This window comes from Moschus berezovskii, chromosome 13, assembly GCF_049115385.1.
Source record: "Moschus berezovskii isolate FMDL1 chromosome 13, NW_MosBer_1.0, whole genome shotgun sequence".
Classification (NCBI taxonomy): Eukaryota; Metazoa; Chordata; class Mammalia; order Artiodactyla; family Moschidae; genus Moschus; species Moschus berezovskii.
Genome location: NC_142472.1, coordinates 66,269,455 through 66,294,201, shown reverse-complemented (window position 1 = coordinate 66,294,201; position 24,747 = coordinate 66,269,455). Strand labels below are relative to the sequence as shown.

Genomic DNA, 24,747 nt, shown 5'->3' with positions numbered 1-24,747 from the left:
TTCAAAAAATTCTTCCAACAAATACCAGTCCAGAACCAGAGGGCTTCACAGGTGAATCCGATCAAACATTTAGAGACAAGCTAACACCTGTCTTTCTGAAACTCTTCCAAAAAACTACAGAGGGAGGCATACTCCCAAGCTCAGCCATCACCCTGATACCAAAACCAGACAAAGATACAACCGTAAAAGAAAATTACAGGCCAACATTATAATGATTACAGACACAAAAATCTTTAACAAAATACTAGGAAGCAGAATCCAGCAACACATTAAAAGGCTCACACACCATGATCAAGTGGGATTTATCCCAGGGATGAAAGAAATCCTCAATATATGCAAAATCAATTAATGTGACACACCACATTACAAATTGAAGAATAAAAACCACACGATCATCTCATCAGATTCATAAAAAGTTTTTGACAAAATTCAACACCCATTTATGATTTAAAAAATTCTTCAGAAAGTGGGATTAGAACCAAACAGGGCATATACAACAGACTCATAGCAAACATTATTCTCAAGGTAAACACCTGAAAGCATTTCCTCTAAGACCAGGAACAAGACAAGGATGTCCACTCTCTCACCACAATTATTCAACATAGTTTTGGGAATTGGAGCCATGGCAATCAGAGAGGAAATAAAAGAACTCTATATTGGTAAAGAAATAAAGCGGTCACTGTTCACAGATGACATGATACTATACATAGAAAATCCTAAAGATGCCAACAGAAAAACTATTCGGAAGGCTACTCTGTCCAGGGAATTCTCCAGGCAAGAATACTGGAGTGAGTAGCCATTCCCTTCTCTAGGGGATCTTTCCAATCCTGGGATTGAACCTGGGTCTCCTGCATTTTTGGCAGTTTCTTTATCATCTGAGCTACTAGGGAAACCCTGAAAAATACTAGAGCTCATCAATGAATTTAGTAAAGCTGCAGCATTAAAAATTAATACACAGAAACCTCTTACATTCCTATACACTAACAACAGAAGATCGGAAAAAGAAATTAAGGAAACAATCCCATTTACCATTGCAACAAAAAGAATAAAATATCTAGGAATAAACCTCCCTGGGTCAGGAAGATCCCCTGGAGAAGGAAATGGCAACCACCCCAGTATTCTTGCCTAGAGAGTCCCATGGACAGAGGAGCCTGGCAGGCTACAGTGTATGGGGTCACGAAAAGACACAATTGAGCTACTAACACGTTCACTTAAAAAGAGGTAAGAGACCTGCATTCAGAGAACTATAAGATAATATGAAAGAAATCGAAGGTGAAACAAACAGATGGAGAGAGTGAGTCCCATATTCTGAACTGGAAGAATCAATATTGTGAAAATGGCTATGCCACCCAAAGCAATCTAGAGATCTGATGCAAATTCTATCAAATTACCAATGGCATTTTTCACAGAATTGGGACAAAAAAATTACAATATGTATGGAAACACAAGCTGAAGCTCCAATAGTTTGACTCATTGGAAAAGACCCTGATGCTGGGAAAGATGGAAGGCAGGAGGAGAAGGGAGCAACAGAGGATGAGATGCTTGGATGGCATCACTGACTCGATGGACATGAGTTTGAGCAAGCTCCAGGATATGGTGAAGGACAGGGGAGCCTGGCGTGCTGCAGTCCATGGGGTCGCAAAGAGTTGACACAGCTGAGCAACTGAACAGCAACAACAAATGGAAACACAAATGACCCTGAACAGCCTAAGCTATCTCGAGAAAGAAAAAGGGAACTGCAGGAGTCAGGCTCCCTGACTGCCTATATTACAAAGCTACGACAAGCCAGTATGGGTTTGTACTGCACAAAAATGGGACAGGATAGAAAGTGCAGAAATAAACCCATGCCTCCAACTATGACAAAGGGAAGACTATACAATGGAGGAAAAATAGTCTTTTCAACAGTTGCTGGAAAAACTGGACCACTATACGTAAAAGAATTAGAACACTCCCTAATACCACACACAAAACTCAGAATGGATTAGAGACCTAAATGTTAAGGCCAGATACTATTAAACTCTTTGAGGAAAGCGTAGGCAGAACACTCTTTGACATAAATTGCAGCAAGATCTTTTTTGATCCACCTTCTAGAAAAAGGAACATAAAAGCAAACATAAACAAATGGGATCTAATTAAACATAAAAACCTTGCACAGACAAGGAAACCATAAGCAAAATGAAAAGACAGCCCTCAGAATGGGAAAAAATATCTGCAAATGAAGCAACCAATAAGAGATTAATCTTCACAAAATAGAGGGAGCACATGCAACTCAATATCAAAAAACAAAAAAATGGGCAGAAGGTCTAAATAGACATTTCTCCAGAGAAGACATACAGATGGCCAAAAAGCATATGAAAAAATGCTGAACATCACTAATTGTTAGAGAAATGCAAATCAAAACTACAGTGAGGTATCACCTCACACCGGTCAGAATGGCCATCATCAAAATGTCTACAAACAATAAATGTTGGAGAAAGTGGGGAGAAAAGGAAATCCTTCTACGTTGTTGGTGAGTATGTATTAATAAATTGGTACAACCATTATAGAACAGTATGGAATTTCCTTAAAAAAACTGAAATAGGACTACTGTTTCATCCAGTAAACCCACTCTTGAGCATATACCCAGAGAATACCATAGTTTTTAAAGATATATATACCCTAATGTTCATTGCAGCACTATTTACAATATCCAAGACATTGAAGTAACCTAAATGTCCATCAACAGATGAATAAAGAAGTTATGGTACATACATACAATGGAATATTATTTAGCTGTAAAATCACTGCAGATGGTGACTGCAGCCATGAAGTTAAAAGATGCTTACTCCTTGGAAGGAAAGTCATGACCAACCTAGACAGCATGTTAAAAAGCAGAGACATTACTTTGATAACAAAGGTCCGTCTAGTCAAGGCTATGGCTTTTCCAGTGGTCATGTATGGATGTGAGAGTTGGGACTATAAATAAAGCTGAGCACCGAAGAATTAATGTTTTTGAACTGTGGTGTTGGAGAAGACTCTTGAGAGTCCCTTGCACTGCAAGGAGATCCAACCAGTCCATTCTAAAGGAGATCAGTCCTGAGTGTTCATTGGAAGGACTGATATTGAAGCTGAAACTCCAATACTTCGGCCACCTGATGCAAAGAACTGACTCATTTGAAAAGACCCTGATGCTGGGAAAGATTGAGGGCAGGAGGAGAAGGGGACAACAGAGGATGAGATGGTTGGATGGCATCACCAACTCAATGGATATGAGTTTGGGTAAACTCCAGGCATTGGTGATAGACAGGGAGGCCTGGTGTGCTGCAGTCCATGAGGTTGCAGAGTCGGACAAGACTGAGCGACTGGACTGAAGGAAAAAATGACATAATTCCATGTGCAGCATCATACTAAGTGAATTAAATCAGAGAAAGACAAATATCATATGTTCAGTTCAGATCATATGATACCACTTATATATGGAATCTAAAAAACAAAAAGATACAAATGAAACTACGAAACAGAAACATATGCACAGACTTTGAAAGCAGCTTCGTGGTTGCCAGGGGGAAGGGTCGGGAGAAGGATGTTGGGAAGAAGAATAAAATAGGAGTTCGGGATTAACATATACACACTACTATATATAAATATGGATAACCAGCAAGGACCTACTGAATAGCACAGGGAACTCTACTTAATAGTCTGTAATAACCTATGTGGGAACAGAATCTGAAAAAGAATGGATATATGTATAACTGAATCACGTTGCTGTACGCCTTAAACTAACACAACCCTGTAAATTAACTCTACTTCAGTATAAAATAAAAATTAAAGAAAAAGGAAAAACACACAAAAAAGGAAACTATAAGACATTGATGAAGGAAATTAAGGACACAAATGAGTGGAAAGATATTGCTTGCTTATAAATTGGAAGAATCAGTATTGTAAACAAAAAAAAAAAGTCCATATTACCCAAAGCAATCCACAGATTCAGTGTAATTCTATCAAAATCCCAGTGGTATTTTTCACAGAAATTAGAATAAACAATCCTAAACTTTGTATGGCACCATGAAAGACCTCGAAACGCAAAGGCAATCTTGATAAATAAGAACAGAGCTGGAGGCATCATGCCTCCTGATTTAAAACTGTTACTGCAGAACTACACAAATCAGAACACTATGATATTGGCATAAAAACAGACATATTGATCAATGGAATAGCATAGAGATCCCAGAAATAAACCCCTGCATATATGGTCAATTAATTCATGACAAAGGACCCAATAATATACAATGGGGAAAGGACAGTCTCTTCAATAAAAGATGCTGGGAAAATTGGACAGCCACTTGCAAAATAATTTAACTGGACCACTATCTTACACCATACACAAAAATGAACTCCAAATGGATTAAAGAATTTGAACCTAAGACCTGAAACCATAAAACTCCTAGAAGTAAACATAGGCAGTAAGCTCCTTCAGATTGATCTTGGTGATGATAATTTGGATTTGACACCAAAAAGAAAGGCAACAAAAGCAAAAAATAAACAAACGGGGCTACATCAAACTAAAAATCTTCTGTACAGCAAAGGAACCATCAACAAAATGAAAAGGTCACTTTCCAAATGGAAGAAAATATTTGCAAATCATATCTCATAAGGGGTTAATATCTTTAAAAAATATAAAGAATTCATACAACTCAAAGCAAACAGTGCAATTAAAAATTGGGCTGAAAGTCCAAAAGATGTTTTTCCACGGAATACATACAGATGGCCAACAGGTATGAAAGGATATTCAACATCACCAATAATCAGAGAAATGCACATCTAAACCACAGAGTGATAGCACCTCATGACTATGAGAATGGCTGTTAGCAAACATTGGAGATATTAAGTGTTGACGAGAAGGTGGAGACAAGGGAACCCTCGCGCACTGTTGTGTGTGCGGTGCTGTTGCTCAGTCGTGTCCGACTCTGTGCGACCCCATGGACTGTAGCCCACCAGGCTCCTCTGTCCATGGGATTCTCCAGTCAAGAATGCTGGAGTGGGTTGCCATGCCCTCCTCCAGAGGATTTTCACAACCCAGGAACTGAATCCAGGTCTCCTGCATTGTAGGTGGATTCTTTACCATCTGAGCCACCAGGTCAACCCATGCACTATTGGTGGGAATGTAAATTGGTGTGGCCACTATGGAAAATAGTATGGAGGCTCCTCAGAAAATATAAATAGAACTACCATATGATCCAGCAGTTTTAATTCTGTGTGTTTATCTGAATGGAAAGAAAACACTAACTTGAAAAGATGTTTGGGGACTTTCCTGAGCACACACGCACTGGCAGTCTAATGGTTAAGGCTTCCCCTACCAATGCAGGAGGTGTGGGTTCAATCCCTGATTGGGGGGTAGCTAAGAACACACATTGCCTCCTGGCCAAAAAACCAAAATGTAAAACAGAAACAATATTGTAACACATTCAATAAAGACTTTAAAAATATTCCACATTAAAAAAAAAGGCATTTGCCCTCCAGGTGGCGCAGTGGTAAAGAATCCGTCTGTCACTTCAGGAGACACAGGACACGCGGGCTTGATCCCTGGGTCAAGATCCCCTGAAGGAGGAAATGGCAACCCACGGCAGTGTTCTTGCCTGGAAAATTCTATGGACAGAAGAACCCGGTGGGCTCAGTCCATGGGACGCGACTGAGCACATGCACACACACGTTGACAATAGCATTATTTACAATAGTCTACCCATGGAAGCAACCTAAGTGTCCATCAGTGGATGAATGGAGAAAATGTGGTATATATACATATATATACATACACAGAGTAGAGTATTAGTCAGTCATAAAAAATGAATAAAATCCTGCTTATTTGTGACAATATGGATGTACCTTGAGGGCATTAAGCAAAATAAATCAGAGAAAGACAAATACCATATGATCTCACTTATATGTGGAATTAAAAAGAAAAACCTAACTCATAAATACAGAGTATTTAACTCATAAATACAGATTGGTGGTTGTTTCAGGTATGTGATCAAAAGGTACAGACTTCCAGTTATAGAATTAATAAGTCTGGTGATGTAATGTACAGCTTGGTGACTAGTTAACAATACTGTATTGTATATTGAAGGTTGCTAGGAAAGTAGATTAAAATTATCATTACGAGAAAAAAGCATAAATGTGTGTGGTAGTGAATTAACTAGACTTACTGTGATCATTTCACAACATACACAGATAATGAATCAATATGTCGTACACCTGAGACTTATATATGTCAGTTATATTTCAATAAAAATTTTAATCAAATTTAAAATAATTTTTAAAGACAACATAGTGTTTTCCAGGAATAGTACTCTTAGTGGGTATATGAAAACTACCCAGAGGACAGTGAAAGGAGACGCAAAACATGATGTTTTTATTTAGAACCAAATTCTGATTTCTCAGTGAACCCACTGCCCAATGTTTTTGAGACTGCCCCTAACATTTATTAGTCCTTAGGTTAAAAGGTCTTTGGCTCATTACATAACAGGCAGTGCCACACTGGTTGTGTTCCTGGCAAGGACAGAACAGGAGGAAATGACCGTTCTCAGAACGAGGTTTGAGGATGAGAGAGAATTTCCTGACTGTGATGGATCCGTGAGACACCACCCAGACTTACTGGGTCAGGGGCAGAATCACCCCTCCTAGGGATTCTGTCCATGGGTCTATTGACACAAGATCCCTTGAAGAAGACCTCTTTACACTTCTTGCATTGCGAACTGCCCAGGTTCCATGCAAAGCTCATGGGTCACTTACTGCATGTCAGCTTTTTGGTGCTTTCAGGGACACAAGAGATCTCCCTGGCTGGTTGCCTTAAGCAGTCATTGATATAATGCTACCGAGTACCTTAGAGAAAGTTCCATAAATAGCAGAGAGGGAAATACTGGGTCCCAGTGAGTCAGCAAGCCTGCACTGCCTCAAAGGGAAGCAAAGAAGCTGTTCTGCAGGCACCGTGCTGCAGTCACTTGGAGAAGCTCCAGAGGGCAACCCTCAGAGCCGAAAGCCGGGTGCTGGGGAGTGCAGGGGAGTGGGGAGGCTTCCCTGGACAGAAGGCACAGGGTTTTGTTTCACCTTGAGAAAGTCCACTGGGAGAAACGGACATAGAGAATAGACTTAATGGACCTGGGGAGAGGGGAGAAGAGGGTGAGATATATGGAAAGAGTAACACGGAAACGTACATTACCATATGTAAAATAGATAGCCAACGGGAATTTGCTGTATGACTCAGGAAACTCAAACAGGGGCTCTGTATCAACCTAGAGGGGTGGGATGGGGCGGAAGATGGGAGGGAGGTTCAAAGGGGAGGGGATATATGTGTGTATATATATATATATACCTATGGCTGATTCATGTTGAGGTTTGACAGAAAACAGCAACATTCTGAAAGCAATTATCCTTCAATAAAAGAATAAGTTAAAATAAAAAGAAAGAAAAGTCCACTGGGGAAGAGCTTCTTGAAGCATATGTGACGCTTCATTCTCAGCTTCTAGTGCTTCTGGTCAAGTGAGACAGGCAGACAAGAGAGGCCGGAGATAGAGTCCTCGCCGGGGGAAGGACACAGAATAAAGGGCATCCTTTGCACAAGTGAGTTGTCATTAGACAGACAAGACTCTGCTTTTAGAAGCTGCCTTCTCTGCCCCCAGGCGGAGCTGGAGGAAACCACCACATCTCCTGAACCCACCCCGGGGGAGGGGAGCCCTGCAGCTACCCACCCCAGGGTCCTGCAGCCCACCAGCCAGCGCTGTGCCAACTGGAATCCCACCCAGTTGGCACAGCAGGCACCCCTCCAGTGGAAAATACTGGATGCCACCTCTCCTTAAAGCAGAAATCAGGGTTGATCTGGACTCCAGCCTTCATGATGCAGGGAAAATAAGAGCACAGACAGGTTTCCGTTAAATAAGCAGTGACGAAAACTGAGCTTTCATCCTCTGCCAGCTTTTCCTGATTTAAAGTCAAATTTAACCCCACTCTGCCTGTGATCGTGGAGAGTTCAGATGTCCCCAAGCAGTTCCTCACACAGGAACCTTGGCCCTTTGCTTCTCATGGAGCAATGTTCACAGAGGCTTCCTTTTTCAGGCAAATTTAGATTGCAGACAGCCTCACCCAGGGCATGCCCCTTGAATAAGACCCTGAAGATGCAAGTTACAGGGTAGTACATACTTATTAGAGGAATCAGCCCTTGGGGAAAATAAGATAGATGTCTTTTTTGTTAATAAATAAATAACCTTACTTTAAAAAAAAATTTTTGACCTCACCATGCAGCATCTGGGAACCTTAGTTCCCCAACCAGGGATCGAACCCATTGTCTCCTGCATTGGAAACATGCAGTCTTAACCACTGGACAGCCAGGAAAATCCCTCAACATCTTAATTAATAAGCACTGTCTCTCCATGGAAAGCAGCCTCCATATCTGAGGACTTCCTTGTCTAAAGAACCTCACAACTTACTTTCACTCTTATATAGCCAAACTCAAATGATTGAGAAAATTGGTTTCTCTCTTCAACAGCTACCGAGCTGTGACACCTCTCTGGGCCTTCTGGGGCCATTCCTTACCCGCTCCCCAAGCCGTGACTCTTCACTCATGCTTAAGCTCCTGTCGGATGCTCATGTAGGGCGTGTGCAGAGCAAGCTCTCCCGCGCGAGGCACAGAGCCTTGCAGAGAATATGGATCACTGACCAGAGCGGCACAGCACAGAGTCAGAATGCGGGTCCCGGGGACGCTGAGCACAGAGCAGCAAGCCCGGGGGAGTGGATCACACCCTCAAGAGGAACCAGCGAGGCTCAGCACCTTCCTCACCAAATTCAGCAAGGTCCCCATGCACATAAAATGCACATAGAGGGCATCCCCGGTGGCTCAGTGATAAAGAATCCACCTGCCAGTGCGGGGGCCACAGGTTTGATCCCTGATCTGGGAAGACCCCACATGCTGTGGAGCAGCTAAGCCCGTGTGCTGCAACTATTGCGCCTGTGCTCTAGAGCCCGGAGGTCCACACTGCTGAGCCCCTGCGCGCCCTACAGACCGTGCTCTGCGAGAGAAGCCACCACAATGAGAAGCCCGCTCACCCCAACTAGAGGCTCAGCCCCCTGCTCAGCACAACTAGAGAAAAGCCCGCGCAGCAGTGAAGACCCAGCATGGCCAAAAATAATTTTTGAAAAAACACACATAGAATGGTCTAGGGGAGTGTGATCTTTAGGGGAACCGTACCTTACAACCTGTACTAAAAGCGTTTTGCATTGTATTCTTTAAAAATCTGTAATTTAGACCATCAGAAATCTCTACAATTGCTGCTCTTGACCTTCAGCTCCCTAGGCCAACCTCAGCAGAACGGCTTGAGAATTTCAATGTGCCGTACAGATTCTGATGGGCAGGAAGACAACTAGCAGGCCATGGGTTCAAACACACACACACACACCCAACACACACACAGAATTAGAGACTGAGGATGAACAGGATCAGTAATCCTCCCAGATTTCAGACAATACTACAAAGCTACAATAATCCAAACACCGCGGGACTGGCACGAAAACAGACATACAGATCGATGGAATAGAATAGAAAGCCCAGATTAAACCCACACATCTAGAGTCAATTAATCTTCGACATAGGAGGCAAGAATATACAATGGAGGAAAGTGGTACTGGAAAAGTTAGACAGTTGCTTGTAAACCAGTAAAGTGTGGACACTCACTCACACCATACAAAAAAAAAATAATAAAAATGGCTTAAAGTGAAAGTCAGTCAGATCCAACTCTTTGCGACCCCATGGACTCTACAGTCCATGCATTTCTCCAGGCCAGAATACTGGAGTGGGTAGCCTTTCCCTTCTCCAGGGGATCTTCCCAACCCAGGGATTGAACCCAGGTCTCCCACATTGCAGGCGGAATCTTGACCAGCTGAGCCACCAGGGAAGCCTAAGAATACTGGAGTGGGCAACCTACCCCTTCTCCAGTGGATCTTCCCAACCCAGGAATTGAACTGGGGTCTCTGGCTTTGCAGGCGGATTCTTTACCAACTGAGCTATCAGGGAAACCCCAAAATGGCTTAAAGACTTATCAATAAATATAAGACATGACACCATAAAACTCCTAGAAGAGAACATAGGCAAAATATTCTCTAACATAAATCAAAGTAATATTTTCTTAGGTCAGTCTCTCAAGGCAGAAGAAATAAAAATAAACAAACAGGACCTAATCAAACTTACAAGGTTTTACACAGCAAAGAAAACTGTAAACAAAATGAAAACACAACCTACAGAGGGGGAGAAAATATTTGCAAACAATGTGACTGACGTGCTTAATTTCCAAAATATACAGACAGCTCGTATAGTTCAATATAAAAAAATTAAAAACCAAAGCCTTCCCTGGTGGCTCCATGGTAAAGAACCTGCCTGCCAATGCAGGAGACACGACTTCAATCCCTGATCTGGGAAGACCCCACATGCCACGGCGCAACTAAACCCATGTACCACAACTACCGAGCCTGTGTTCTAGAGCCCAGGAGCCGCAACTACGGAAGCCCATGTGCCCTAGAACCCGTGATCCACAAGAGAAGCCACCCCAATAAGAAACTTGGGCACTGCAATTAGAGAGTAGCCCCCGGTCTCCGCAACTAGAGAAAAAAGCCCGTGCAGCAAGACCCAGCATAGCCAAAAATAAATAAATTTATAAAACCAGTCCAATCAAAAATGGGCAAAAGACATACACAGACATTTCTCCAAAGACAACATACAGATGGCCAAAAAGCACATGAAAAGATGCTCAACATTGCTAGTTACTAGAGAAATGCAAGTCAAAACTACAGAGAGGTATCACCTCACACCAGTCAGAACCGCCGTCATCAAATAATAAATGCTAAAGAGGGCATGGAGGAAAAGGAACCCTCCTACAATGTTGGTGGGAATGTAAGTTGGTACAGCCACTATGGAAAACATTATGGAAGTTCCTTAAAAAAAAAATCAACTTACCTATGACCCTTCAATCTTACTCCTGGGCAATCTTATATCTGGAAAAGATGAAGATGTATCAAAAAGATACATTCATCCCAGTGTTCACTGCTGCACTGTTTACAATAGCCAAGTCAAGGAAGCCATGTAAATGTCCATCAACAGATAAATGAATAAAGATGTGTTACATACATACAGTGGAATATCACTCAGTCACAAGAATGAAATAATGCCATTTACAGCAACATGTATCAACCTAGAGATTAACATACTAAATGAAGTAAGTCTATTCTATGATATCATTTATATGTGGAATCTAAAATATGATACAAATGAACTTATCTATAAAACAGAAACAGACCCCTTGACATAGAAAACAAATTTACGGTTATCAAAGGGGAAGGCACGAGGGAGGGATAAATTAGGAGGAATCTGGGATTAGCAGATACACCCTACCATCTATAAAATAACGAAAAAGTGTTAGTCACTCAGTCGTGTCCAACTCTTTGTGACCCATGGACTGTAGCCCACCAGGTCCTCTGTCCACAGAATTCTCCAGGCAAGAATACTGGAGTGGGTTGCCATTTCCTTCTCCAGGGGATCCTCCTGACCCAGGGATCAAACCCAGGTCTCCTGCATTGCAGGCAGATTCTTTGCCATCTGAGCCATCAGGGAAGCCCCATAAAATAACAGAGGTTTAGTGTATAGCATGGTGAATTATATTCAATTATCTTATAATAACAAAAATGGAAAAGAATCTGAAAAAGGATATATATATATATGCATCCCCTGGCGAGGCTCCTCTCAATTCTCAGGGCTCGCCTCTGCTTCGATGAGCCAGCCTCCATGCAGGCTGCTTCTGTGCCTATGTGCCCTTCCATGCCATGCTGGCTGCCTTCCAGTTGGCAAATCCCTCCTCCACTTTCCAAGGTTTTGTCCAAGCATGACATCTTAAGGCAAGCTTTTCCTACCCTCTCCCCATGCTGCCTCAACCCCCTATAAAATCAACCCCCCTCCTCCTCTTCATTCCAATAGAGCTCACATATTGCCACTCACTTTATCATCATGAGAAACACTGGGCTGGATGAAGCACAGTCTGGAATCAAGATTGCTGGGAGAAATGTCAATAACTTCAGATATGCAGATGACACCACCCTTATGGCAGAAAGTGAAGAAGAACTAAAGAGCCTCTTGATGAAAGTGAAAGAGGAGAGTGAAAAAATTGGCTTAAAACTCAACATTCAGAAAGCTAAGATGATGGCATCCAGTCCCATCACTTCATGCAGATAGATGGAGAACCAGTGGAAACAGTGAAAGACTTTATTTTCTTGGGCTCCAAAATCAGTGCAGATGGTGACTGCAGCCATGAAATTTAAAGACACTTGCTCCTTGGAAGAAAAGCTATGACCAACCTAGACATTATATTAAAAAGCAGAGACATTACTTTGCCAACAAAGGTCCATCTAATCAAAGCTATGGTTTTTCCAGTAGTCATGTATGGATGTGAGAGTTGGACTATAAAGAAAGCTGAGCGCCGAAGAGTTGATGCTTTTGAACTGTGGTGTTGGAGACAACTCTTGAGAGTCCCTTGCACTGCAAGGAGATCCAACCTAAAGGAGATCAGTCCTGGGTGTTCATTGGAAGGACTGATGCTGAAGCTGAAACTCCAATTCTTTGGCCTTCTGATGCGAAGAACTGACTCATTTGAAAAGACCCTGATACTGGGAAAGATTGAAGGCAGGAGGAGAAGGGGACAACAGAGGATGAGATGGTTGGATGGCATCACTAACTCGATGGACATGAGTTTGAGTAAGCTCCAGGAGTTGGTGATGGACAGGGAGGCCTGGTGTGCTGCAGTCATGGTGTCGCAAAGAGTCGGACATGACTGAGCGACTGAACTGAACTTATCATCATGGTTTACTTCAATACATTTGAATGTTGTATTGTTACTTGTGGGGGTTCAAGATCTTGTCTTATTCAAAATTATCTCTGCCTGGTCCTCCAGACCTTTTCCACATCAGAGCACATAGAAAATGACAATATTTACATGGCAAGAGGCTGCCGCTGAAAGAGACCCATATGTCAGCATACCTTTAATACCAGTCAAAGCTTAAGCAGTCCAGATGAGAAGCATGAGTCAGTAAGTCTATTTATAGGATTAAGAAATATCTGACGGAGAAGGCTATGGCACCCACTCCAGTATTCTTGCCTGGAAACTCCCATGGACGGAGGAGCCTGGTAGGCTACAGTCCATAGGGTCGAGAAGAGTCAGACACGACTGAGCGACTTCACTTTCACTTTTCACTTTCACACATTGGAGAAGGAAACGACAACCCACTCCAGTGTTCGTGCCTGGAGAATCCCAGGGACAGCGGAGCCTGGTGGGCTGCCGTCTATGGGGTTGCACAGAGTCGGACACGACTGAAGCAACTGAAGTTAAGCAAAGATCTTAGGAATGAAAGGAATGATCCTATGGGGGAAAAAAGAACATAATCAAGGCTGGATATGACCCCAGCAGAAGGATAAGATTGTGGATTTCTTATCCGGGTGGTCAGGGTCTCCTTGACCACTGCTAGACTCCAGCCCCAAGCTGACCCACAGCACTGCCTTCCATGCATCTGGTCTCTGTTCATTCAGACTGCTGGCTCCCTTCCCCTCACAACTCCCGCACTCACTGGCCAAGTGTCAGCGTCTGTCTGTCTTGGCCTCCGTCTCCCTCCCAGCCTCCTCTCTACCTGGGCCTCCTGCTGGCCAGACAGCTGCCCATGTTCATGCCTGCCTCCACGGACACTCCTCTGCTCCACGGACAGGCATGGCCTCTCCCCTCTCCACCCCAGCACTGTGCCTGTCACCACAGGCTCCTGTCTGAGTTCTTTTTGTCTCCTGACCTTTTGATGAAATGTGCTTCCTGTGGTTGAAAACAGCCCTTCTCATTGTAGTTTCCCCTCCTTTACCTGTAACAGGTACAAATAAGTGTACAGGACATTGAATTAAACTTCCCAAGTAGTTGTGGGAAGATCAGGTTCCTGTGTAACACGGATGCTGGCCAGGGTAGGGCCAGGGTCTCATAGTCTTGGAGAGAGCCGGGAAATGTCCCTTGGAGTAAACTGCACTCAGGTGTTTAAAACAAAAAATTCTTTCCTTATTTGGAAATTCACCAATGAAATTTACTGGGGGCAGAAGGAGAGGGGGCTGACAGAGGATGAGATGGTTGGATGGCATTGCTGACTGGAAGGACATGAGTTTGAGCAAGCTCCGGGAGATGGTGAAGGACAGGGAAGCCTGATGTGCTGCAGTCCGTAGGGTCACAAAGAGTCAGACACGAAAGAGTGACTGAACAATAAATGAAATGACCCTATACTAAACAGCCAGAATCACTGTCCCCACATCCATTATTTAACTGAAATTTTGCATAGTAAGTTTGGCCCAGAGGCCTGGGGAGCAGACCGGGGATGGGGGGAACCTGAGAGCAGCAGCCCCAGGTGGGAACATCCATTGGAAGAGAGGTTCCCAATTAATTCTGTGCAACAGAAGCTCCTGCAGAGCTGCAGGGAAGGTGGGGGAGAGGACAGGAGGTCAGGGCTGAGCTGCTGAAGGATGAAACTGTCTGAGCCCTGGGGGCTTGCCCTTGCCCCTGTGGGGCATCTACGGGATTGGTGAGTAGTTAGCTGCCCCCTCCCCCTTACAGTTTATGAAAGGGGACACAGAGGAGTCAGTGGTTCCTAAAGCAAGTCAATACATGCTGATTTCCTGATAGCCCCACACTCACCAAAGGTTTACTGCCCTGAACCAAGGACCACCCCTGGGATGTGTCCCGATGGTCACACATGCACTAGGATCAAGCCCCATCCTGACGTTGCCACCCTGTCGTCGGTCGGGAGCATGTCCAAACACTAGGGCTTTGACCAGCGGGAAGCAGACCCTTCAAGCATCCTTTGTACTCGGAATGGTAATCCCTGTGTCCTCTGTCCCGCTCAGCCAGGCCTCAGGCTTGTGGCTAATCCATGGAGCATCCTTGCGTGTGCGCTAGAAGAGGTCCTATTCCCTGTCGTGACAAGGGACTGCCTCTCCTCCTGGGTTCGGGGATGTCTGCTCAGACTGAGAAGTCCGATCTGTATGCCCCCAAGCTCTGCAATCTGTCTTCATTTTAGAATTTGGAAAATGAAATTTCTGTGTGTATGTATGCTCAGTTGTGTCCAACTCTTTGCAACCCCATGGACTGGGGCCCCACTGGGCTTCTCTGTCCATGGGATTCTCCAGGCAAGAATACTAGAGTGGGTTGCCATTTCCTCCTCCAGGGGATCATCCCCAGGCAGGGATCGAACCCCTGTCTCTTACCTCTCCTACATTGGCAGACAGGCTCTTTACCACCAGGGCACCTGGGAAGCCCCAGTGACATTTCTGGCAGTTTCCAGTCATCAGAAAGTGTGTTTCCTGTTCTGTTCAGCAATGAATCCCTGTTGCCAGGTGGAACCCCAGCCCAGCCCTGATTAACGATGTCCCCTCTTGCCCCTGCAGGCACAGAAGGGACACAGGAAGCGCCCTAAACCAGGCAGGGCTCACCACGCCTCAGAGCAGAAAGCTGGCTCCACGTCTTCCCTGCGCGCCACGGCGCAGAGCCGGACCCCAGGCCGCCCGCAGCCGCCACTGGACGCGTCACACCCGGGGTTCGGCCAGGCAGGTCCGTCTACCAGGCACCCGCAGGAATTCACCAGACGAGCCACCAGCCCTCCCAGCCTCCCCTGGTCTTTCCAGCGAAGCAAGTCCTTGTTCTGTCTGCCCACCGGAGACCCCTCCCCGGCCTCGGCGGCGGAAGCGCAGCGGTCTGCGAGGGAGAGGGCGCCGGAGCGCGGGCACGGCCACCTCCTTTCCATCGATGACCTGGAGGGGGCCCAGGAGACGGACGTGGACACCGGGCTGCGGCTCTCCTCCTCCGACCTGTCCGTGGTCTCTGCCTACTCGGCACCCAGTAGGTTCTGCAGCCCCGAGGAAGCGCCGCGCCACCCGGAACGAGGCAGTGGCCTCTGGTCAGAGCGCAGGGGCTTCAGAGAAGGACCCCTGCCCACCGGGGGCGGCGAGACCGTGGGGGCCTCCTGGGCCACCCTGCCTCTCTTCAGAGGGCCTTCGGGCTCCTCGGCCACAGCCGTCACCACTCCCCCAGCTTTGGACACCTCCTCGCTCACAGAGTCACCCCCGGAACTCCCTTCTGATGACCCCAAGGCCCGGCAGACTGGCAGAGATGTGCCAGCACCCTCAGTGCCGGCCGGATGCGGGGACAATGACACGGAGGAATTCTACATCTGAGCACCCTCCACTCGTGTCTTTCAGAGCCACAGGCTCAGTTCCCACCTTGCCCTTCTGGGGTCTGCGTGCCATCCATGTTCTCAGCCCCGCTTCCCCAGGCCTCTCCGGAGTCGGATGATCTGTCTCATGGGTCATTAACACCCTTGTACACCAGCCTTTCTCACCCATGAGGTGGTGTATTTCTAGGGGCTCAATGGCATTTTAAGAGTCGATAAAGATACTGGGATTTTTATGCAAATAAATTCCCAATGAACTTTTAGGTCATAAAATATATTTTTAAAATACTCAATTCCATTTGGGATAGGGTTTAATGCACTTACATAATTTAAATGCTTCCTATAATTATTTGAAAAGAAAACCTAGTCAGCTGGAGCTGATGGCACAATTTTTCATGACATGAAGGAAAAACAACTAAAGCCAAAATGCTGATTGTGAGAAAGACAGCAAGCGACTTGGAGGAGAGGTCAGTGCTCGTGAAGTCCACCTTAGTGGATTCTCCGTGTCTGTTTACCCTCCCAGGGAGCAGTGGCCCTGCGGACTCCCAGGAACTGTTTCAGTGAAGAGAGTCGCCTTAATAAAACAGTGGATATGTATCAGGCTACAGTAATACCTCACTTCAGCACTCCCATAACTGCAGTGATGCCACGCACCCTCCAAAATTCAGCATTCACGCACAAGTGGCTAATAAGCTTTATACAGATTGAGCCCGAATAACAGACTCTTGGTGCATTTAAAATACGATTTGAGCTCCAAGAACTAGATTTGAGTGCGCTTTTCAAACACGTTCACTGGATCAAGTCAGAGCCTACAGAAGACCACTACCTGCATTTATCTGGACCACTGAGGAGAAAGCATTCACTGGGGTTACAGGATAGTAGGCTATCAGACTTAGTGGGTAGGTGTTCGTAAGATGCTTCCATTTTTAAATCTACAATCTAAGGGCTATCTAGACAGATATATGTAAATGGGCCACTTTTTATACTGCTTTCTCCAGTAAACATGCATTGTCATTTTTTCATTTTTAAACAATTTGTAACTGTTTTAACTGGCGTTTTCATTGCACTGAGTAATAAATGCCCTCCCCTGTTCTCCAAGTGGGAAGCTTTACACACGATGCGGTCCTGAACCAACACTGCTGCACATGTGCAGAGGAGCCTTAGTTAAAGCTGGAGCTCTCACCTGACCTTGGTCTTGTCTGTGGTTGCCTGCCTCTGTCGCAGCGTGAATGGTATTCAAATCTCACGTCTTTCCCTCTCCAGCAAGGGAATGTTTATGATCCCAACCTCGGCAGTGCCAAGTGCTGGCATCGGGAGCCACACCAAGCTGCCCCTGCTAGCCGCGCACCTTTGGAGAAGCGTGTGGACTTGCCGTGCGCCTGTCCCTCCCTGGTGCTCCTTGCCTGGATGACTCATGGCCCAGTCTACACCTCCCTGGAAGTGCCCACACCAGCCCAGACGGGGCTTCAGAATCCTCCTCAACACAATCCTCCCAGCAGCCCTCACTAGTCATCCCACTTGAGCCAAAGTCTTTGCTGTCCCTGTAGTAAGAACCTTCTCTCCTACCCCAAACAGCCCGGATACTCCAGGACTATTGTTGTTTAGTACCAAGTTGTGTCTGACTCTTTGTGACCCTATGGACTCTAGCCCGCCAGATTCCTCTGTCCATGGGATTCTCCAGGCAAGAATACTGGAGTGGATTGCCATGCCCCCCTCCAGGGGATCTTCCCAACCCAGGTATCAAACCTGTGTCTTCTCTGTCTCCTGCATTGGCAGGTGGATTCTTTATCACTGAGCCAGGGAAGCCCTTCTAGGACTACAGATTACAATACTGTACTCTGATTTAAGTACATAAAATTATGGTCTTTTATAATTCTACACCAGGAGTGAGCAAACTTTTTATAAAGGGCTAAATAATAAATATCTCAGGCTTTGCCAGTCATACGGTCTCTGTCGAAACTACTGAACTCTGTCATGATAGTGTGAAAGCAGCCAAGGATATGTAAATGAAGGGAAGTGGCCGAGTTCCAAGAAAATTTATTTTACAAGAACAGGTTGGCCAGCCCTTGTGTTCAACCGAGGTTGACTCGAGACGTGAGATCTCGGCCACAGTCAATGATGACGAATGGAGGTCTGCATCCCTCTACAGCCGTGATGCCCAAGACCAAGAAAACACGCTCCTTGGACCACGCTGATGACTGCAGAACCACAGGGCTCAGAGCAGTGCGGGGCTTCTTGCTGCAGAGATGGTGCCTAGAAAGCCACTGGCTGTCCACCTGCTGCTCGGAAACGGGACTCACAGCCTGTAGCTAAGGATGCAAAGCAAGATGCTAACCATCCAGGTGTTGACGTAGCCCCAGGAGGCAAGCTCAGGACAGCAAAGTCACTGGGGCATCCATGAGTGGACTGTCGGCCAGGCGATGGCTCCTCCAGTCTTCACCCTTCAGCAGCGCCTTTAGCTCAGAATACTCACACACGCCGGCTTTGGATGCTTCAGAGCCAACTTGGATGCGATCTGCCTTCACCCTTTTTCTCACTGACCCCCACCCCAGCACAGTGCAGTCTACCAAACTGAGTGACAGCAAAGGATGTCGGCAAACCTCTTCCATAACAGGAAATGCAAGATGCCCCCATAGCATGGGGAAGAGAAGCCCACACAGACCACACTCAGACGCTCCCCTCCCTGCAGACAGCAGTCTCTCTGGGGAGGAGGAGCCCCAGAGGCACCACAGGGCTCAGCTCCCTTTGCTGACTGGTCTCTAGTGCTGTCCTCATCCAGGAGGGCTCTTGATGCTCCCTGGTGGATCCTGACCCTTTCAGATTATTATTGTGAAAGATCCTGGCTGGCATACAGTAGGTGCTCAATAAATTTGTTCAGTTTTTAAAAGCTTCGATCATCTCATAAATTATTTTTCTCCTGGAAAAGAAAATTCTTGATGGAAGATCTGTATTTTAGCTGTAGTTTCTTGTTGTTTGATGGATAACATGTCTCCTTGACCTTGCATTTCTCTCCCCAGCATTCCCCCCCGGGTCGTGTTAATAAGTGCCACGGTCTAGCTCACAGGCCATCCCTTACTTACTCCTTTTCCAAATAAGACTCCCCAAATTACTGCTCACGGTCCCACCATGGTCATACCTGTAGTGTAGTAGTGTTAGTCGCTCAGTTGTGTCCGACTCTCTGCGACCCCATGGACCAGGCTCCTCTGTCCATGAAATTCTCCAGGTAAGAATACTGGAGTGGGCTGCCGTTCCCTTCCTCAGGGGATCTTCCCAACCCAGGGATGGAACCCAGGTCTCCTGCACTGCAGGTGGATTCTTTACCATCTGAGCCACCAGGAAGATCCACCTACTATCCACTAGTATCACTACTTAGTATCTGCTTTAAAGATCAAATGTTTCTTGGGGGTCCCTAGTGGACCAGGCCCAAGCCCTTCTGAAACCATCCTGGGTCACCCCAGTTGGGTCTCCCGTGGAGGAGAGTGGTGAGCCCCTGGAGAGACTTTTGTGATGGTGGAGGGGTTGATGTGTGGTGAACAGAGTGGTGGTAGCACTGGGGGCTGCTTGATCCCTGAGACCCAAGGACACGGGGGCAGTCACATGGAAGCCTGCTGAGCTGCACCATTTAGCGCCTTCCAGGTGAGGCCAAGTGTTTACTTGTACCAGGAAGACCCTTGAGCCCATGGCTGATCTCTTTAGCCCCTCGTCAAACAGGAGAAATCCAAGAACTTCCTGTTCCCCTACTGGGCCTTCTGTAGATGAATGAGTTCTCCAATCCACCAGGTAAGAGGCACCTGAGAAGACTCACAGAATTTCTAGAAGAGATTTTTTTAAGAGCAAATCAAACTGTTGAGAGCTTCTCCCTCACAAGGCCTCAGAACACTAATCAGAGCCACTTCTGGCCAATGATCCCAAGTCCAAGTTTCAGGAGAAGAGTGGGAATAGCTGGACGGCCGCCTCCCCGCGCCCCCCACCCTCCCGACCCCCACCCCTACCCAGGGTTACACTGCTCCACATTCCTGTTCTGGACATAAATATGCCCCTCCATGATCTGCAGTATTCCACTCCTGTTTAATTGTCTGGAAACACAACTGATCAGGTACTATTTGATGCTTGAAGAAACAAGAAATTGACATGAATAAAAATGGCTTCTTAAAGGAAACATCTTTTGTCACAGTTATATGGATTCCAGAAGAGTCAAAAACCTGAATTTAAAGGTTTTTTTTTTAGAATTACGTTCTTCCAACTTCCACGGAAGGCTTTTTTGCAAAATGGCTTTGAATGACATTTCTCTGAGTGAATAATGGAAGCAAACATTAATGGGAATTAATGTTGGCACCCTTGGGTCTTTCTGAAAGTCAGTTTCTATTTCACAGGTGTGATAACTACTGTCCAGTTATGTGCCCAACATTAGGGCAGTATGTTCATTTCAGACAGAAGTCACCAGGCACTGGGGAAGCTGAAAAGCCCCTTGCCCGCGCCCCCATGACACTCCCCCTAAACTCTCCATTTGTGAGGAGCGTCCCACCTCCTGCTTTCCCGGATGGTGTCACGAATTGAGCTGCTCCATGGGGGACACACGGCCCCCAGCTAACCTGATCTGGTTCAGACTTGCCTCAGTTTATTTGAAATATTGATTTTGTAAGTTTGAACACCTGAAAGAAGCCAACCAGGCTCCCTTAGGTTAGCTTTGCCCAGGCCCTAGAACTATACCCAGAGCATTGTGGAGAGGAGCAGCTCGAAACGTGGTTAGCACAGTCCAAGAAGTACCCCGTTATACAGAAACACTTTTAGGCCAGATCGCCGGGCTAAGGATGGCTGCAGGAAAGCTTTGGTGCCACCTAGTGGCCGCCATGCCCAGGAGGGCCAGTGACTGCCCTTTCCTTTGCAGAAGACTCCGCCCGATGAACACCGGAGGCGCTTCACTTCCACTTATTATTCTGCATTTAATTATTCTATTTCCACAAGGTATTGAAGCCACTGAAATTACAGTGGCATAAGACGATGCAAAGAGAATTAGGAAATCGGTGCAAGGGAAAGAAAGTAGAAATATGCCAACGGTAGAGAAAACTGCTGCAGATGAATTTCCTAGAAGCCAAAGCAAAAAGGGAAGCATGAGCAGCTTAGTGGTTCATATTTGTTAATATAATGCGAAGCTCTAGTGACACTGTCTTATTTCATTGTAATTTAAGTTGCCTCAATACTATGTCTCAACAGAAACCAAGTTTTTCTTAGCAAAGAGTTATACTATCACTTTCTCCTCATAAGCTGAGAATGAATTTATGGTTACCAGGGCAGAAGGGATGGGGAGGAGGGATAGATTGGGATTTTGAGATTGACATGTACACACTGATGTATGTAAAATGAATAACCAGGCTTCCCTGGTGGTCCAGTGGCTAAGAATCCACCTTGCAATGCAAGGGACATCTGTTTGATCTCTGGTCCCAGAAGATGGCTCAGAGCAACTAAACCCGTGTGCCACAATTATTAAGCCTGTGCTCTAGAGCTTAAGTCTGTAAGCCCTAGAGTCCATGCTCTGGCAGCAAGACAAGCCACTGTAATGAGAAGCCCGAACAGCACAACGAGACAATAGCCCCTGCTCGCTGCAACTAGAGAAACCCTCCTGCAGCAATAAAGACCCAGAACAGCCAAAACAAATGAATATTTTAAGGGAAAAAAAAGAACAGCAAGGACCTAGCACAGGTGAGCTCTGCTTAATATTCCGTAATAACCTAAATGGAAAAAGAATTTGAAAAAGAACAGATAACATGTATATGCATAACTGAATCACTCTGCTGTAAATCTGAAACGAATACAACATTGCCGATCAGCTATACTCTAAAAATAAAATCCCTTTCTCAGAAGGGGGTTTTCATGAGGGATTTTCTCTGTAGGGTGACAACTTTGGTCCAAGTTGGCAGCTTTCCTTGACTGAAGGATGGAGTTTAGAAAGGCTGGAGGAGTGGGCACAACCTCATGCTTTGGGTGAGCCTCCCTGGACATCTCCAGTCACACTGTAGGAAGAGGGCAACTTGGCCCTGGGCAGGAAGCCTGGAAGCTGGCCTCCTCTGGTCTCTTGAGGCAAGATCTGTTTGGCAAATGGAGAGCCACTGGTGAGACTGACATCCTCCTGGGAGAGTGCAGGCTCTGCCTGAGGTGCTAGCTTGTGTGGATAGACAGCCCTTGTCTAGCCCCTGCACCCTCGTCCACATTCTGCCCTTCCAAGTTCAGTTCAGTTCAGTCGCTCAGTCGTGTCCGACTCTCCGCGACCCCATGAATCACAGCACGCCAGGCCTCCCTGTCCATCACCAACTCCCGGAGTTCACTCAAACTCATGTCCACAGAGTCGGTGATGCCATCCAGCCATCTCATTCCCTGTCGTCCCCTTCTCCTCCCGCCCCCAACCTTTCCCAGCATCAGAGTCTTTTCCAGTGAGTCAACTCGTCACATGAGATGGCCAAAGTATTGCAGTTTCAGCTTTAGCATCAGTCCCTCCAATGAACATCCAGGATCGATCTCCTTTAGAATGGACTGGTTGGATCTCCTTGCAGTATAAGGGACTCTCAAGAGTCTTCTCCAACACCACAGTTCAAAAGCATCGATTCTTCGGCGATCAGCTTTCTTCACAGTCCAACTCTCACATCCATACATGACCACGGGAAAAACCACTGCCTTGACTAGACAGACCTTGGTTGGCAAAGTAATGTCTCTGCTTTTTAATATTCTATCAAGGTTGGTCATAACTTTCCTTCCAAGGAGCAAGCGTCTTTTAATTTCATGGCTGCAATCAGCATCTGCAGTGATTTTGGAGCCCAAAAAAATAAAGTCTGACACTGTTTCCACTGTTTTTCCATCTATTTCCCATGAAGTGATGGGACCAGATGCCATGATCTTTGTTTTCTGAATGTTAAGCTTCAAGCCAACCTTTTCACTCTCCTCTTTCACTTTCATCAAGAGGCTTTTGAGTTCCTCTTCACTTTCTGCCATAACGGTAGTGTCATCTGCATATCTGAGGTTATTGATATTTCTCCCTTCCAAAGTCACCGCCAAGTCTCTAGCAGCGCCCCCTCATGGTTAAAAGGCCTTCTAGCACTTTTTTCTTTTTTTTGACCTTGGCCATAAGTATAAAATTTACTCTATTACTCAAGTTTAATCAGAGCAACAAACAAAATTTCAACCAAGAAATAAAACCTCCCGCAATTACAGGATGGGTTTATATAGTTAACATCAGGCTATGGTAATTTAAATTCAAAGGCTCCTCTATCCTGGGAACAATTAACTCATACTAAAGATAATTAGTCCAGTAACACTAGAAAACAGGGTGGGTGCCTTATGGACAATGCCAAAATATAGGTTCCCTAAGAAATAAAGATTGGTATAGAACAAACTAAATCAGATGACATAGGTATAAGCTGGGTTATTCTACGGCCAAAGTGAAAAATAAAAATCGCTCAATCGTGTCCAACTCCTTGTTGTTGTTGACTGTTTTTATTTATTTCTTTTTTTTTATTATATTGGTTGGTTTTGCCATACATTGACATGAATCCGCCCCGGGTGTACATGAGTTCCCCTTCCTGAACCCCCCTCCCTTCTAGCACTTTGAAAAGTGTGTATTGCTGAGCCCTCTCTGACTGAGACCCCGTGGACAGTAGCCTGCCAGGCTCCTCTGTCCATGGAATTCTCCAGGCAAGAATGCTGGCATGGGTTGCCATTCCCTTCTCCAGGGAATCTTCCTGATGCAGGGACCAAAGAGTCTCCTGCATTGCAGGCAGATTCTTTACCATCTGAGCCACCTGGGAAGCCCTTTGAAGCCCTTTCATAAATCCCATCAACCCACCCTCCACTGAGACTCCTGAAAAGTGATAAGAATTGCACCTCTTTCCTCATTGATCTGAGTGGATTTACTTATTCATTCAACAAGTACTTACTGAGTCCCATTATGTGTCGAGGCTTCCCAGGTGCTGCAGCGGTAAAGAATCTGCCTACCAATGCGGGAGATGCAAGAGACGTGGGTTTGATCCCTGGGTCAAGAAGATCCCCTGGAGTTGGAAACGGCAACCAACTCCAGTATTCTTGCCTGGAAAACTGCACGGACAGAGGAGCCTGGTGGGCTACAGTCCACTGGGTCAGAAAGAACTGGACACAACTGAATGCACACACATGCACACTATGAGTCAGGCAGTGGACTATTTGTGCCTTTTTTTTTTTTTAATTGGAGTGGCCAGAAAGTTGGTTCAGGCTTGTCTTTAGCAGCTTATGAAACCCAAATGAACTTTTGGCTAATCTGATAATTTCTAGGAGAGATTTATTTGAAGAAATATTAAAACATATAAAAACTACATAGACACTTAATTTCCACTCATATGCTGATAAATTCAGTATAACAATAAAAAAAAAAAAGAAACCTTTTAAGATCCAGGATGCACAATGTACTGCACAGTTTGATCACTAAGTCAAATCAGGGTACAAGCAAACCACACAGAACGGTTTTATATC

General features: G+C 45.5%; 1 protein-coding gene across 1 annotated transcript in view; it reads left to right on the top strand.

The window, feature by feature from the left end:
* The window catches only part of FAM124A (family with sequence similarity 124 member A), a 130,391-nt gene extending 111,036 nt beyond the window's left edge, over positions 1 to 19,355 (top strand). Inside the window, exon 4 of the mRNA XM_088842734.1 lies at positions 15,473 to 19,355. Coding sequence (XP_088698860.1) covers positions 15,473 to 16,258 — 786 coding nt within the window. The 3' untranslated portion in view covers positions 16,259 to 19,355. The remainder of the gene's footprint in view (positions 1 to 15,472) is intronic.
* The last annotated feature ends 5,392 nt before the right edge of the window (positions 19,356 to 24,747 follow it).